Source organism: Lactuca serriola, chromosome 5 (genome assembly GCF_051521515.1).
Source record: "Lactuca serriola cultivar US96UC23 chromosome 5, Lser_US96UC23_V15, whole genome shotgun sequence".
Lineage (NCBI taxonomy): Eukaryota > Viridiplantae > Streptophyta > Magnoliopsida > Asterales > Asteraceae > Lactuca > Lactuca serriola.
This window is the reverse complement of record NC_136412.1, coordinates 23852668-23871137: the sequence shown is the minus strand read 5'-3', so window position 1 is coordinate 23871137 and position 18470 is coordinate 23852668. Positions and strand designations below refer to the sequence as shown.

The window sequence follows — 18470 nt, the reverse complement described above, 5'->3', positions numbered from 1 at the left end:
GATATCCTACAAAAATTGTCGCTGTTTTTTAAAATGATTTTTCTGTTAACATCTTAGAAAAATGTTAATATTTTTGGTTAGATATATAATGAGATATAAAATATTCTCATATTTTTTTCTACTATCTTTATATTTAAGATTATGATTATGATATTTATTATATTTAAGAAAATTAATAAAATTTTATTATATTTATCGATATCTAAAAATAATAGGAGAATCGATTAAAAAAAATGATATAAGAAAGGTAGTAGTATATAATTTCTCATATTTTTCTATTTAATAGTAGTATTATATTTTGACCAAGATGTGAAATTTATCCAAAAGTAGTTTTCGTCGGCCGTTTCATTTGACGCTTCCATTCATTCCATTAATGGAGTCAAAAATCCGCCACCAGTAGCCGTCCCCATTGACCTCTCCCTCTCTAGACCTTTCCTTTTAGAGAGAGAAACAAAACTTAGAGAGAGAGAGAGAGAGAGAGAGAGAGATGCATGTGGTACACCCTCCCAAGACTCCGGATTCCGCCGGCGATGATGATCAAGCGCCGGAACTTCTCCGGACATACCAGACTTGGAAAGGAAGCAACGTATGTTAACTTGCTTCTTTTGAATTTTAGCGTTTTTGCTTCATGTGATTCTGAATTTTGTTGTTAAGGTTTTTTAGATCGCAGTAGTTGAATTATGATTTGCAATTGGAATTTGATGATTTTGTCTCCGAATCTACGACTCGGTGCTTTAGTTGTTGAAGTTGTAGCTTTTTTCAAATCTAGGGTTTTGTTTGCAATGAAACTGACGATTACAAGTTTACTAAGAGCATATTATAGATACCGATCGACACACGACAAATAAGGAGAATCAAATTGCTATGCATGCCCTAAATTTTAGGTAATCTTATAGCCGGCGAACTATGTGATACCGTTTGAATGATTACTAATAGGCTATACATAATTTCGAATTGATGTGCTTTGTGTGTGAATAGTTTACTCAATGACGGCGAAAAAAGTATACTTGATTGTCATAATTTTGTGCATTTTTTCTCAATCAATTGCTTTCTTTCTTCTGTGCAGATATTTTTTCTTGGTGGACGGTTTATATTTGGACCGGATGTCAGATCTATTTTCCTATCCATATTCCTAATTGTTGCCCCTGTTTCAGTCTTCTGTGCATTTGTTGCCAGAAAGCTGATTAATGATTTTCCTCATCATCTAGGAGTGTTGATTATGGTCGTTGTAATCTTGTTCACATTATATGTAAGTTCTCTCATCTCACCAAGATATCAAATCCGTACAGAATTGTTTGGTTCAACTTCCGAATTCTGATCGAGTGATTGTTAGATGAAACTACGAATTGATAATGTTGCTATTTCTTGCATTTAACCCTAAAATATATGCACATTACAAATGCTATTTTCAGGTAATAATCTTGCTTCTAATGACATCGGGAAGGGACCCGGGTATAATCCCCCGTAACACACACCCGCCACAACCCGAAACAACCGATCAGAGTCCAGAAGTTGGTCCAGGTCAAACTCCACAGTTACGTTTACCTCGGATCAAAGAAGTAACAGTCAATGGGATGATAGTAAAAGTCAAATACTGCGATACTTGTATGTTGTATCGACCCCCACGTTGTTCTCATTGCTCGATATGTGATAACTGTGTGGAAAGATTTGATCATCATTGCCCGTGGGTCGGACAGTGTATTGGACGGGTAAATAGCATCCTACTTCAACTTTTTATTTAAACTCATCTATTTTGGTAACTTTTTTTGGCAACTTTTGATCTAAGTTGATGCATTTAATTCAAAATAGCCGTTATAGTTTGGAAAAATCCCTAAAAAGAATATATTTTAAATATTAACATGTTTCGTGACAATAATGTTTTTGGATGCAGCGAAACTACCGGTTTTTCTTTATGTTTGTATCTTCGTCGACTTTGCTTTGCATTTATGTGTTTGGATTTTGTTGGGTGTATGCGATAAAGATCATGCACAGTGAGGACGTATCAATTTGGAGGGCATTAATCAAAACTCCTGCATCAATCGTGCTAATAATCTACACTTTTTTAGCAGTTTGGTTTGTGGGTGGCCTCACCATCTTCCATTCATATCTCATCGGTACAAACCAGGTACCACATTATTTCTTATTAGCCCTGATTCTATTAGTTATGCAGGACAAGACAGGACAGAACAGATGACCTTGTATTGTGTTTGACATGTATTTATGTTTGTGGGGCAAAAAGATGCAACTTTTTAGCCCCAACCAAAAAGGTGATGGGACAGGGATAAGGGATTCACTCTAGATTTCTTCTTTGTGAAAATGACGTGAATGCCCTTGTAATCCTCGTCGTTGAAAAGAGCCTTATCAAATCTTTTAAAATAGAGTAAATTACACGAATGGTCCCTATGGTTTGGGGTAATATGCACGCTTGGTCCCTAACTTATTTTTTTTAACCCGGAAGGTTCCTACAGTTTGTTTTCGTTACGTGCTTGGTCCCTACTGTTTGTTTTTGTTACATGTTTGGTCCCTATCTTACCTAAAAAGACTGTTATTTAAATAGTGAAAAATAGTGGGGTAGGTAAAGTAAGGTGAAGGAGTGGGATTGGAGGTGTGTTTATTTAAATAAATCGAAAAGTCAAGGGTAAAATAGTATTTTTTAGGTAAGACAGGGACCAAGCGCGTAACAAAAACAAACAGTAGGGACCTTCCGTGTTAAAAAAATAAGTTAGGGACCAAACGCGCAAATTACCGTAAACCATAGGGACTATTCGTGTAATTTAATCTTTAAAATATTTAAACCGTTTTTTTTGTTTGATCGTGCAGTCGACATATGAGAACTTCCGATACCGATACGATCGGAGCGAAAATCCATACAACAAGGGTATTTTTGGAAACTTCAAGGAGGTTTTCTGGGACACCATTCCTGCATCAAAGAACAACTTCAGGGCATTTGTGAAGAAAGAGCTCGAATTTCCAACTAGAGTCACCGGAGGTAATTATATAAATTCAGATGTTGAGAAAAGTCCAATCGATATTGAAATGGGTGAAAGAAAGCCAATTTGGAAGAACGGGCCGGCAACCGGAGACAGTGGCGGTGGTGGCGGTGATTTGCAGCCTCATCCACGGCAGTCTAGCTGGGGAAGGAGGAGCGGAAGCTGGGACCTACAAAATGAGATGGGTTCAATTGCATCAGGAATTGGGTATTCAGATCGAGTGAGTGGTCGTAGTAGTGACAGCTTAGGTGGCAGTCGGGACGTGGTAGTCAAATGACAGCTCAGCTTTGACTGTAAGAATACATTGAGTGAATTTGGTTGTACCCTTTAAATTGGGGTATAGTTATAGACTTATAGTGGAGGCCTTGCGTTGTGTATATTTTCTCTGACGAGTATTATTTATGAGAATCATCAAAACTTATGATTGGGTTTTTTCGATACAAAATGTGATTATAAGAAAAAAAAAATGTGGCAACTCACATATATAAATGTGTTCGTGTGTGTGTTGTTGTAGATGTATTTTTATGTGTATATGCATGTGTATGTACATTGGAGATGGCGAAATAAATGAAAGAGTATTAGGACATCATATAGGGCTGATTTCAAATATATTTTGTATATAGATATTCTTTTAGAAAACAAAAAGAAGAAAATTTGACTAATCTCTAACCGTGCTTTAGTACATAGATAATATAGGTCATTTGCAAAAATTAAGGGTATGAATGTGACAGTTTGGTTCCGTTATTGGTCAAAACCGAACTATAATAATTATATGTGGTTAATGTATTTCAATAGTCACTAAATAGCAATTAATATTGGTTTTGATTGACGGTTTAAGTGGGCTAATGGTTATGGTTAATTGTTAATATTGGTTAATCATAATGGTCTAAAATGACACTATAAAATTGAAAACCATAAAGTCATTGTTATAAGAAATTGAAAACATAAAATCAATTGCTATAAAAAATGAATGATTATGTATATATAATTGTATTGATAGAAAATTACTTATACTATCTAATTTTAAATAATTATCTGTTAAATTTACAATTTCTGATATGCTAAATACCATATTTTTATTATTATATTATATTAAGAAACATTTATTAATATGATTAATTTGGTTTGTTTTATAATGATTCAGTTTTAAATGAAAACTATAACTAAACAATATGTATTAACCTATTCTGTTAACCAAAACTAAATAAAAGTCATGTCATAATTTTTAGTAATGATTTTGATATATCGATTAATTTGTTTTTGTTTCGTTTTTTTGGTTACTATGTTCACCTCTAGCAAAAATAATGGGCTTTAAAACCATAGTTCTGGAACTCGGTAGGGCTTCAATATGACTCAAAAGTAGGGATGTTATTCGGGTCGGAACCGAACCGAACCGACCCGAACCCGAATAAACCGAAAACCGAATAAGGGTAATTGTATGAACCGAAAACCGAACCAAATAAGCAATACGGGTTCGGTTCGGTTCGGGTATTATTCGGTTCGGTTCGGTTCTGACCCGGATAACCCAAATAACATGTAGAAGATGATTAAGGAGCCAAATAACCCGAATAAACCGAATAACATTTACAAATAACATTTACAATGTGATTATAAATATTTTATTTTGTATGACTTGAATGGAGTTTGATCATAGTAGAAACTAGAAAACAACGATGATGAGACGATTATTTTTTTCCAAACGCAAGGGCCGGCTTTTTTTTCTTATCGTTAATGGACTTTGAAGTTTGAACTTTAAACCGGTGATGATCAATCAATGAGTCCAGGTTATCATAAGTCGCAAGGGCAGTAGCCGCAACTGTAGATCAAAGAGTAATGCCGCAAGGATGAGAAAAACCTCAATCGATCAAAGAGTAATGTTGTCGACTAGTCGATTTGGAGTAATACGAATGATCGAATTCGATTGCGTTGATTTTTTTGGTGTATTACGTGGGTTTTGTTGGGTAACGATTGACAGAAAAGAAGATCGAATAAGCAATCATGTTAGGAAAAAAATGTGACTTTTCATATTCGGTTCGGTCCTTTTGGACCGAATAAGCCCTTATTCGGGTAACCCGAACCGAATAACCCGAAAACCGAATAAGCCGTGTATAGATACCCGAAAGCCGAATCGAATTGCTTATTCGGGTCTAATTCGGTTCGGTCCGGTTCGGTTTTCGGTTCGGTTCGGATTTTCGGGCCAAATTCTCATCCCTACTCCAAAGTTTGTACCAAACACCAACACCATATATCGAGAAAATTCCGCTTTATGTCATATATATACACACACACAAAATTCTCGATTTCAGATACGCCTTAAATATCTCAAAACTCATCACAATTTATAAAGCTTTAAGTTTGATATTGCCGACTCGTAATACTTCACATGAATTAGAACCTTGTCTAAAACTATAATAGAAAGAAAAAAAATTTACAAAAATTAACTTGCCATTTGCAAAAATGATGGGTTCTAAAACTATATTTTAAAATGAAATTAAAAAAAAAATCACAAATAACATCTAAAAAATGCATATTTCAATTTTGACAATGACTAATACCATAAAAGTCTCATGTTTTACACATGTAATTGGGAAATGCCCTAACTTTTTTTTTTGCTATGGCCACAATTTTTACGTAAAATTATCGTTCTAGCCCATTTAACTAGTTTCATGGTTAACTCTGTCAGGTTTAACATCCAAATTTGGTCCCTGTAGATTGCAAAAAATTACACCACATGATTCTAACTTTATGTAAAGTTATCATTATAGCCCATTTAACTAGTTTCATGGTTAATTCTGTCAGGTTTAAAATCCAAATTTGGTCTGAATAGATTGCAAAAAATTACACCATATGATTTTTTAATTTTATTTTCTGTTTTTTAGATACTTATTTCTTTTTGTTATTTATTTTTGTTATATATATATATATATATATATACTACCTAATAAATAAAAATCACTAAATGTCAAGTACCATCTTTCTAAAGAATGATTTTAATGATGCAATCTGACATCCTTAAAAATTCATTCACATTTAGTACTTCAAAAAAAATATAAATATCAGTATTCATATTTTAAATTTTAAAAGCCGAATATATATATATATATATATATATATATATATATATATATATAATTTACTTATTTTTTTACTTTATTTTTCAAAGTTTTAATTTTTTTTAACTTTTTACCCTTTGTATTCTAGTTCTTTTAATTATTAGTGATTTATGGTTTTTCTAATTCTATTATTTATTTTGATTCTAGTAAATGAACTTGAATTCAATTTAAAATATTATAGAGTTTTTTTTATAGAGAGCAAATATTATTATTTATTTTAGTCTATTATCAAATTGAAAAATATTTTCTTGAATTAAACTACTGATATCACATATAAAAATATGATTTAATTTTGTGGCACCCTATTTTTCTATAGTCGTAGGTTGTAATTATTATAAAGATACGAAAAAAATATATTACTCTAGAGCAAAAATAATTGTCAAAGATACATACGAAACATCGATACGATTTCCGTAGATATATAGAATGCCTAAATTCAACTTCGTATGAAGAAGTTATGTTACTTCGAAGTTTTTTGGATTAAACTATTAGCGCTCTTGAACTAAAAATACTCTACGATATGGCCCACCAGGATGATAACCTCATTCCTCATTATGGCTCATTCATTTGCAATAAGCTCACCCACCTTAGCAAATCACGATCCAAAAAATTTGATTGTGGTGTCATTGTCAGTTTGTTTGGAAAAGTGCTCCAGTCCAGGCCCCATCTCGTAAATCACCTACCTCTCCCGGTGAGCCCTACCTCACCACAGCCGTACTCAAGTCCATGAGAATGTTTCGGACAGAGAACGGAAATTATAATTAAACTGTGGGCCAAAACCACGACCCAAGACTCCTAATTGCACTCGATAACCGAAACATCCTTGCCCGCAGGCATCCTACTAACTTTATCGACTGGAAAATCACCCCTATATTTTCCCCGTCTCCTCTTCCGGTGAGGAAGATGAGGAGGGTGAAGAAAGTGACGATGATGATGAGGGTGGCGAGGAGGCACCACAAAATCCTCCTCCCATGGGTGGAGATAGTTTATCCCAGGATGCTCGACATCCGCCATACCACCAACAATACATGGATCAATTTCAATCGATCCACACCCGCCTTGACTCCTACCATCAAGAACTCACGAGCCTAACACAAAGTTTTTCCTTCTTCACCACTACATATACTCAAGATAAAGAGCGTCATCATAAGCATGAGGAGGACTTTTGGGCTTGGACCCGAAACTTCGGGTACTATCCTCCTCGTCCTCCTTCGCAATAGGTTGTTCCACCCTCTCCATGCATCGGGAATGATGCTTATCTTTAAGCTTGGGGAGGGGTAGATATGTATATTAGGTCCATTGTAACGTCCCAAAATTTCAGACTAAAAATTTCTTTTATAAAACATTACTTAAAACATGATTATCAATCCATAACATAATCAGGGTATTAATTTCCAAAACATATGTTCATTATCAAAGTAAACGTCCCAGGCGGTTTAATCTATGGTGTGTGCCATGCGATCACCCCGAGCTCTTCCCTCTGCTGCCGGAAGTACCTGAAACCAAAACTGAAAACCGTAAGCATGAAGCTTAGTGAGTTCCCCAACCTACCACATACCATGTATAACCACATACTACACATATTGGGCAACGCCCGCTATTCTGGGCCTCGCCCCTACCCCGGGCCTCGCCCACTACAACGGCCCCGCCGCTCCAGGCCCCTCCTGGCTTCGAGCCCCGCTTAGACACAGATCTGTTTCACTTAGGCCTCGCCTGTCACTGGGCCTCGCCCGCTAACATATAATAGGACATAAACATATCACAACACATAAGCTAAACATATACTAATCGATCCTGTCCTAAGGCCTCGCCCTTGTCTTGCAACTGATGAGTCATGGAACCCCGTCCACGCTCCTACTGATAGTGAGATACGGGCCCAGCCCACACTTACTCTTTCCCTAACTTGGGTCTCGCCCCTGTTCTGCTGCTAATGAGATGTGGAACACCATCCACACTCTGCTATTGGTAAGATACGGGATCTCGCCCACACTCACCTCCCTACCAGGCACATACATGTATCACACATACAACAAGTATAAACTATCATATAAACCATTCCTTGGGCACCCGCCCGCTATCATTGGACCTCGTCCTGAATATCATACTAGCATACTGTGCCTAGGGCTAACCCCCGGGTCTTCTACTCATAACTACATGGGCCGGCATTGTGGCCTTAGACCCATTCACACAAAGGGAAACTCACATGCACTTGCTGAACTTGCTGATAACCCCTCTAGCTGCTGCCCAACAACTCTCTGAACTTTTGCTCCACAAGCTCCCCGAGCTACCAATATCAATGCAACACTTAGTCTAACTGTTCCCCGAAAGTCAACTAACTCAACTATGGTCAAATTCAAAGTCCTGGTCAAAGTCAACCTTCCAGGTCAACCCTACTCGCCGAGTCTGCCTACTGACTCGCCGAGTTTATATGTACAGAGTCCTTCCATTCTCGAATCGACTCGCCGAGTCCACCGATTTTCGAGTCCTGTCCTGTCCAACTCACTTAGTCTCCACTCGAATCACTGATTCGAGTCTCAACTCGAAGGGTTCGGGGTTTCGCGACTTGACTCGCCGAGTCCAAGGCAATCTTCAACAGATTCGCCGAGTGGTTCTTCCAACTCGCAGAGTTCCTGCCCAACTTCATCCAACTCGCTGAGTCGCTCCAGTTCTTAATCCATTCTGTGGCTTTTTGAGCCATGCAGGGGCTCCAAATCATAGATCCATTCTTCCAAGGCCAATTCCTCACGTAAATTTGCAAACTTTACGTGTAGCTAAGGATATCTAGGCCCAAAACACTCCATACTCGGGTTTAAGACAACCATGCTTCACCTACACCCCCAAGACTGATACTTTATGACTCTCTAGGCCAGAATACACTTAGATATGAAGGGATCCATCTTGAGGACGTCCAAATCCCGAAATGCATCATACTAGGTCCAAAATCTCATAAAGAGGGACATGAAGAGATCTAACAATTAACAAGACAAGGAAGGAACTTGATTACCAAAATGAGTAGAAAAAGAGATGAATGTTCTGGATCCACAACCTTCCTCTTGAACCCTCAACTCCTTCTTCTCCTTCTGGGCTTCAAGAACACTTAAATCCTTCAATATTGGCTCACACGCTCAAAGAGAGCACTAGGGTTTCGTGGGTTAACTTCTGGACAAAGGGGGCTACAACTGAGGCTGATAGATGTTTAAATAGTGCATAAAGTCCCGGATTTAGGGTTTCCCTCTTCAGACCGGACTCGTCGAGTCGGTCACTTACTCCTTGACCCGGATCCCGCTCGGACTCGCCGAGTTCCTCCGTGGACTCGACGAGTTGGCCCTTTAACTTAGGGTTTTCCTTTACTTTCTTGGTCTTTCTGATTAAGGGTGTTACAACTCTCCCCCACTTAAACTAAACTTCGTCCTCGAAGTTTCTCTTTGGCCAATCGCCCCACAATCTGCTTTCTATACTCTACTTATTAATCCAACACCAGCTGCCTACCTTCGCTGGCCTTTCGCTCGGTCATTCCGACTAACATTAATCCTTGCGGATAATAATCTCGGGTCAAACCTTACCCTGAACATTCTGGAAACACAACTTACTAAATTGACAATCCTGCTGGTACTCTCCGAGTACTGCACTGGACCCATAGGGGTTCACCCCCACCCTATCCTTGTGCGTTTTCTTACCTTCCCAAGGCAATGTTCCATAACCAACTATTTCCCTTGACACTGTGAAGGTCCTATCCTTCACCAAATCCATTACTCCTGCTACCTCCAGTACGGGTCATTACCGCCAGTATCCACTGGGCATTTCTCTCTACTATAATTTGGTGCCGAGCACCCCATGATCAACTAACTGAATTACACCATAGACCGCTTACCAGCACTGCTAATGACTGAAAATTTCTGCTATTCCTTATCTGCCTTCCGGATGAACTGAGACCACCTTGGTCCCCACCAATCTATCAATATCTGGATTACCGGCTCCCACTGGTCGCTAGCCCCAACACAACTCCTAGTCGCTCCCAGCGACTTTTGAAGAAACTTCGACTACCTATAACCGCTCAATATATTCTACCATTCAGGCACTACCATCCTGGGATCCTTGATCCCCTATCTTGACACTAAGGTCCTTACCAGGTCCCACCTGTGCTACTAAAACTCACAGGCCTCGTCCACGGGTCTCACCTGCCTCTATCCTTCTATTCTCACTTGTCTAACCACTCCCACACGGGCCTCGCCCACGGGTCTCACCCAACCATACTACTGAGCAACCCTGCTCTCAAGTCTCACCTATACTGCTACTCTCATACAGGCCTCGCCCACGGGTCTCACCCAACTACATCTTGGAGTGGCCTCTCCCAAGGTCTCACCTCTCTAGGGATATACATGCAAGCTCCCTACTATTCTCATTCACTACCCATTCATGATCCCTATCTGATCACTAGGAGATAAGGGCCTCACCCTAACTCCGCTAACGAAGCTACTATGGAATGTTACGGCTTACCCGTCGTTTTACAACATCTTCCATCTCTGACAGCTAGTGAATGCTACGGTTGCCCCGTAGTCTTATAACACCTTCCACCACTGACCGCTGCTGGAGGAAGCTGCGGCTCTCCCGCCTCTCTACCATGCTCTACATGCTGCCTCTGCCACTGTCTACTAACACGGAAGTACCCCATGCTATCTGTCCTCAAGATCTTCATTCCGACCCACTCGAGTCCTACAGGCGATCCTCCAACCTGAATTACCAACCACGTACTAACCATCACCATTATACGCACTAACTGATGGGGAGTTTCTCAAACTCCCAACCCTGAACTCCTCAATCCATCAAACGTTGTACTACTTCTTTTCCTTCTCAAAGATCGCGTACTCATTTTGGATCTGCGTGGTCTTACCCTTGTACACTCGGAGCATTATCCCCCACTTCGATCCTGCTTACACCTTGCTGCTCAATGCTCGAAAAGAAATCTCAATCCTTGCTACCATTCCATAGTCAATCTGCTGAGGAACCCCAAGCTTACCATAGCTAGGGATCTAGCCAGTCCATTTCTAAATCTATATAGTTCCGAACTAGCGAGACATACCAAGTCCCTCCCAGGCATGCTACAGTTACTGCATCCTAAGAAACCTTCCCCAATAGAGCCCATCCCTTAAAAAATATCCAAGGTATGCAGACGACATATAACTCAATCACAAGCAAGCCACACAAAATTTAAATACTCATACCGATAATGATGCAGAACCATAACAATATAATCATGCACAAATAAAGACTGAAAACGGAATTCACATACCTACAACGTCCAACGCTGCTTGCGTCTCCAAGGTAGTCATCTGAAAAGCCCTGCCTCCTACCGCAGGCTCCTCTGCACGGCCCTGACGCCCGTCTATGATCTTCAAAGTTGCAGGGGCAGGTGCCATCACCCATCCTGCTGGAAGCAAACTGGGGCACTAGGCCTTCTTGTGGCCCCGCTGATTGTAGTGAAAACATGTCAAGTTTGATCCTTGTGTGGTGGTAACAGTACAATCCCTGCTAAAATGACTAGTCCGACCGCACTTGAAGCAGCCAGACTCACCACCGCTACCACTCCTGCACGCGCCCCCGTGCGCCCTGCCGCACTTCCCGCACCGGCTGCGGTCCTGATAAGCGCTCGATCTCGAATCCGATCCCTTGGGCCTTTTGCCCGAGCCTGCGGCTACCTGAACCTCATCCAGCTTCCTCTTCCGGATCTGCTCCATCCCTCTAGCCCGAGAGATCATATTGTCACACCCCGAAAACCGAAGGTGGAAACATTTCCGGGATTGACTCCACGTTGAGTATCAAATCCAATGTACATAGTAAGTAAAGTAAATCAACCATTACATTACATATATGAATGTTTTACATTTGTTTCAAAAGCATAAGTTATACAAGTGATACATAGTATATATGAACAACACGAAACAAGTCTTCTGAGAACTCCGTCATCGCACAAAAGGATCTTCGGGTACCTGTCTAACACGGACCTAAGAATACAAGCGGTTTGAAAATCAGCATAAAGCTGGTGAGTTCATAAGCGGTTAGTTTTTCTGAAAATGTACGAGTTCCTTTGGTTTCCTGAAAAAGTAGTTATCCAAGAAAATCCCATATTTTCTTATGTAAAGTTAGTTTCCAAATCCGAAAGTAAAGTAAACAATATACAATGAAAACATGATTATTCTTGTGAATTGTAGTTCAGTTGTTTAACTTGTTACACTTTTCTAGTTACTTACTACTGTTACTCAGGAAGAACCCCATGTTCTCCTAACTGTGAGTGTGTGTGAATTATTACCATTTCTGATTATGTTCGGTGTCCTTCCCAGGAAAACCCCATGTTTCCCTGACTGTGTGTGTGTGTGCCTGACATTCTTGAACATACATTAGCTTTACTACTCACTTAAAGCTAGCAATTTAGTCTAAAACATTAATAATCTAAATTGCGAGTCCTTAACCATACTCAGACTAGATATGACTCGCGTCGGGGCCAATATCTTATTTATGACTTTCGTCACCCTTGAACCTTGCGGTTCAGCTGTAGCTAGCAGCCAGGTGCGGGATTGTCAGTCCCGTATAGATCTATACACTCAAGCCACGCTCTCCTACATTAGGAGATTCTGGTTACAGGGGTAGTCCTCCACTCTCGTGCCAAGGGACGTGTTACCAAGGACGTGTCTCCAATCTTTAAGATTACTCATCACTTCTCGCCTAGGGAAGTGGTATTTACGACTGGCTATGTTCTACGTACCTGTCCTTTACACTCGAGCCTAGGTGTTATTTAATGATGACTGTCCTTTTACACTCGATCCTAGGTGTATTATTAAGGACATTACACTCGAACCTAGGTGTTATTTAATGATGACTGTCCTTTTACACTCGATCCTAGGTGTATTATTAAGGACATTACACTCGAACCTAGGTGTTATTTAATGATTACTGTCCTTTACACTCGATCCTAGGTGTATTATTAAGGACATTACAGATGTTCTTTGTTTTCTGACGACGACTTTCCATTTACACTCGATCCGAGGTGCATTATTAAAGACATTACAAATGTTCTATGTTATCAAATGACTGATGTCCTTTACACTCGAGCCTAGGTGTATTATTAATGACATACCGAAGTTTTATGTGTTCTTTATGGTGTCTGATTTCTATACTCGTGCCTATGGTATTTTATTACAGACTTTACAATGTTTTATGTTTTCTATCAATATAAGTATGAACAATCAAATATGAAGTATACAATATGACAATATACAATAAGAATTGAAAATCGGTTTTTAAACAAATAACTCTGCAAGCTAAAACAGTTTGTTAAAAGGGTTTGCAGTCCTTAAAAATGTACAAGTATGAAACCATTTAACTAAAATCATAAGTTTAAGTACAAGACATTCTTGTACCCTTGCTTGTATTCCCCCCCTGAAAACATTGAAAAACCATTGAAAAAGGGTAGGGGTATGAACTCACCGGATGCAGATATGTGTCAATTTCGGATGCTAAATGTCGAATCGAGGCCTGATAACACGCGGGGTTCCTATGTAAAATGAAATGGCATAAAAATATATCTAATTAGATTTACAATCTCTAATTAGATATGAAGATACACTCCAACGAACGAAAACACCTCAAAACGGGTGTTTGGAGTGACCCGGGTGACATCTACGGACGAGAATTGAAGCGAGGGACTTGGGATTTGAGTTTACTCCCCAAGAGTAAACTCCCTAATGATGTTTACGGCCTAAACACCCATTCCCCATGAGTTTACGGCCGTAAACTCATGGTGGGGTGGTTTATGGTGTTTAATGGGTCACAAATGGATAATAACACTTGGAAATGCTTGGAATAATTTTACCTAAGGCTTGGATTGAATTAAAATCATCAAATACAACACTTTAAGGGAGTTTACGGCCTAAACATGGGGTCTATGGCCGTAAACTCTCAAATCCTCTTGAATAAGTGTTTTTAAGGTCCCAAAATTAATCACATGTGATTCTAAAAATTCCCACAAGCCTAGAAATGAGTTTGGGGCACCAATTGACATTCTTTTAGGAGTTTACGGCCATGGGGTATGTTCTATGGCCGTAAACTCTCAAATGTGGGGTTTTGATGTTTTTAAAGCCCTTAAACTATTTTTGGTTGGTCCTATGATTTATTCTAAGGCTTTTGGTGGTGTTGGGTGGCTTTCTAACGCCTTAGAAGTGAATTTATACCCATTTTTGAGGAGTTTACGACCCAAGCACAAGCCTTGGCTGTAAACTCATACAAACCTCACAAAATTCATGTTTGAAGTGTTCTAGGTCAAATTCCAATATTCTAAAAATCATATCTAAGTCTTGTTTGTGTCATGGAAGGGTTAATTGGCTTAAAACCCCCTTAAATATGTGTTTACGTCCTAGGTACCTTCCAGGGCTGTAAACTCATATACAAGGCTTTAAATATTAGCTTGAGGCATTCTAATTCCCTTTCATAAAGTCCTCTAGCCATATCCAAGGTCCAATTGAGGTTTGGAAGGGTTTTGTTGCTCCAAAAACCCCTTTTATATGAGTTTACCGCCTAGGACTGTTCTAGGGCCGTAAACTCATGATAATGGTCCTATTCCATGGTTTGAACTCGAATTTGAAGGCTAAAGATGTTGCATAACAAATTAGGGAAGGTACCTTGGTGATTTGAAGCTCTAAACTTGAGATTTTGACCCTTAAATCTAGTTTGAGGAGAGAGGTTGGAGTGATAATTGTAAAATGGAGCAAAAGCTTCAAAATGGAGACTTGGATCACTTTAAATAGTGTCCAAGTTCGGGACACGGTAGAATTCTACCCGATACCGGTGTTAGACGGGGCTTTTGGTCGCACCCGGCCAGTTTGCCGTAACCCGATATGGCTGATTCTAGAAATGTTCCGATCATTAATATGAGGCGTTATAATGAGTTCTAAGGGTATTAAGACACTTATTAAGTCATAAAATAAAATTCACATTGACGACATAATAAAAGGTCGGAAACGGAAACAAAATCGGAAACGGCGATTGGATGATCGGAACGGGTCGCGAGAAGGGTTACATTTAGGGATATGAATTTCGGGTTGTTACACATATCTTCCAGCGTCTTACAGCCGAACCTGCTCATGAACTCCCTGATGTCAGCCCTCAACATCTCGTGATATCGGGCCTTCTTCATCTCCTCATCCGGGACATACTGCGGAACAAGAAGGGACCTCTCCTTAAACTTGGCGGTGATCTCCGCCATAGTCTCAGTAGTCTGCGTCAAATCCTGAAACTCCTGTGTCAACTGCTGCACCTCAATAATCGGCGAAAACTCCGCCCTGAACCTGCCCGAGAAATCCATCCATGTCATCGCGTCCAACGCGACATCATCACCAATGGCATGAACAACCTCCTCCCACCAATCCCTCTCTCTATCCTTTAGAAGACAGGAAGCGAGTCTGACCTTGTCCCCCTTAGGACACCGGATCGTACGAAAAGCGTTGGCAACATCAGCCAGCCATCTGTTACTAGTAATGGGGTCCCTTGCCCCATGATAATCTGGTTCCCCGCAAGCCCTGATCTCTCGGAATGTCAAAGTACGAGCTCCCATCAAAGCCATCATCTCGGTACGGAAGGCTCCCAGCCTCTCATCCAAGATCTACAGTATACCCCCCTTGATCGTGCCAAAGATCACAGGAGTCTGGTCTAGTATGCTGCGCGTAACCTCAGCTGATATCAACTCCCTCATCCTCTTCTCGAGCTGCTCGGTTCTTGAACCCGAGCCTGATCCCTCTTCGGCACCTGATCCGCCCCCTGGTCTCTCTCTCAACGTCGCCATGCTGAAAATATAATACATCCACTTATCAGAATACTTATCACTGTTGCGAGACCAAACACACGCACTACCAGTTTCCTGGTCTCATCTTGGTCTTTCCCGAATCGAGTACGGATCCTCTGCTTTCAATAGTACGGGTCCATACTACCTTCCACATCTATCCGTACTTTCCTCAAGAACTGCTTCGACTCCACCAAGTCCCTTTTCCACTACTACTGCTCCCAGCACTACCTCATCCTAGGCTTACCCTAGGGAAAAATCTGACTCTAACCAAACCAATCCTCAGCCGGTAAAGGCCTCCTTGTGATGCCAATTAGCCATCACCTGAATACCATCACCTGTGATGAGGCTCAGATAATCCTTCGAGTAAAAGACTCATCCCTACAACGGCTGGACTCAGACAAGAGCTGTGCAATAGGGCCAAATCTAGTACTCTAAGATTATTCAACCCTGATCACATGTGATGTGACGTATTCACCTAATAGCTAAATCCCATCACTCAGAATCCCACCATGCACAAAGCAAGCAACATTCAGATAAGGGAAAATCTAACCATAACATACTCAAGCAATCATATCTACATAGAAAGAATCTGTACTAGCATGCAACATAAAAGCACATATAACAGGAACATAAGGCATCCTCCCTAGATCCTTAGTCCTAGTCTAGCATGATGTTCTACTAACTAATAATCATAACATAAACTTGTATGGGTATTTTGGGGGTACTTACTTGAGCTCGGCTGATTGCATGCACCACACCCTTTTCTCTTATCAAAATTCTTTTCTTTCTGAATTCTTTTTGATTTTCTAAAACTGTTTTATTTCTCAACACTCTTTTTACAAAACTGTCTTTTCATTTTAAAAAAACTTCCATACCAATTCCTTAGTTTGAGTTCAGACACACCCGAGAGTATGTCCGAATCCCTCAAACCAAGGCTCTGATACCAACTTGTAACGTCCTAAAATTTCAGACTAAAAATTTCTTTTATAAAACATTACTTAAAACATGATTATCAATCCATAACATAATCAGGGTATTAATTTCCACAACATATGTTCATTATCAGAGTAAACATCCCAGGCGGTTTAATCTATGGTGTGTGTCAGGCGATCACCCTGAGCCCTTCCCTCCGCTGCCGGAAGTACTTGAAACCAAAACTGAAAACCGTAAGAACGAAGCTTAGTGAGTTCCCCAACCTACCATATACCATGCATAACCACATACTGCACGTATTGGGCCACGCCCGCTATTCTGGGCCTCGCCCCTACCCCGACCCCGCCGCTCCAGGCCCCGCCTGGCTTCGAGCCCCGCTCGGACACAGATCTGTTTCACTTAGGCCTCGCCTGTCATTGGGCCTCGCCCGCTAACATATAATAGCATATAAACATATCACAACACATAAGCTAAACATATACTAATGGATCCTGTCCTAAGGCCCCGCCTATCCTGGGCCTCGCCCTTGTCCTGCTACTGATGAGTCATGAAACCCCATCCACGCTCCTACTGATAGTGAGATACAGGCCCAACCCACACTCACTATTTCCCTAACTTGGGCCTCACCCCTGTTCTGCTACTAATGAGATGTGGAACACCATCCACACTCTGCTATTGGTAAGATACGGGACCTCGCCCACACTCACCTCCCTACCAGGCACATACATGTATCACACAGACAACAAGTATAAACTATCATATAAACCATTCCATGGGCACCCGCCCGCTATCATCGGACCTCGTCCTGAATATCATACTAGCATACTGTGCCTAGGGCTAACCCCCGGGTCTTCTACTCATAACTACATGGGCCGACATTGTGGCCTTAGACCCATTCACACAAAGGGAAACTCACCTGCACTTGCTGAACTTGCTGATAACCCCTCTAGCTGCTGCCCGACAACTCTCTGAACTCCTGCTCCACAAGCTCCCCGAGCTACCAATATCAATGCAACCTTAGTCTAACTGTCCCCCGAAAGTCAACTAAGTCAGCTCTGGTCAAAGTCAAAGTCCTGGTCAAAGTCAACCTTCCAGGTCAACCCTACTCGCCGAGTCTACCTACTGACTCGCCGAGTTCATATGTTTAGAGTCCTTCCATTCGCGACTCGACTCGCCGAGTCAGTCCATGACTCGCCGAGTCCACCGATTTCCGAGTCCTGTCCCGTCCAACTCACTGAGTCTCCACTCGACTCACTAATTCGAGTCTCAACTCGAAGTGTTTGGGGTTTCGCGACGTGACTCGCCGAGTCAAAGAACAGACTCGCCAAGTCCAAAGCAATCTTCAACAGACTCGCCAAGTTGTTCTTCCAACTCGCCGAGTTCCTACCCAACTTCATCCAACTCGTCGAGTCCACCCATGTGACTCGCTGAGTCACTCCAGTTCTTAATCCATTCAGTGGCTTTTTGAGCCATGCAGGGGCTCCAAATCATAGATCCATTCTTCCAAGGCCTATTCCTCACGTAAATTTGCAAACTTTACGTGTAGCTAAGGAGATCTAGGCCCAAAACACTCCATACTCGGGTTTAAGACAACTATGCTTC

General features: G+C 40.8%; 1 protein-coding gene across 1 annotated transcript; it reads left to right on the top strand.

The window, feature by feature from the left end:
* The first annotated feature begins 358 nt into the window (after positions 1-358).
* LOC145052227 (putative protein S-acyltransferase 7) lies at positions 359-3411 on the top strand. The gene is made up of 5 exons (XM_079000021.1): positions 359-586; positions 1067-1249; positions 1413-1709; positions 1892-2125; positions 2821-3411. The coding sequence occupies exons 1-5, from the start codon at positions 488-490 to the stop codon at positions 3265-3267; spliced, it is 1260 nt and encodes a 419-aa protein (XP_078856147.1). The 5' UTR covers positions 359-487; the 3' UTR covers positions 3268-3411.
* Positions 3412-18470: the final 15059 nt, after the last annotated feature.

Coding starts and splice junctions, on each gene's coding strand:
- LOC145052227 (XM_079000021.1), top strand. CDS start 488: ATGCATGTGGTACACCCTCCCAAGACTCCGGATTCCGCCGGCGATGAT. Junction 587..1,066: donor AGACTTGGAAAGGAAGCAAC/GTATGTTAACTT, acceptor TCTTCTGTGCAG/ATATTTTTTCTTGGTGGACG. Junction 1,710..1,891: donor TCGGACAGTGTATTGGACGG/GTAAATAGCATC, acceptor TTTTGGATGCAG/CGAAACTACCGGTTTTTCTT.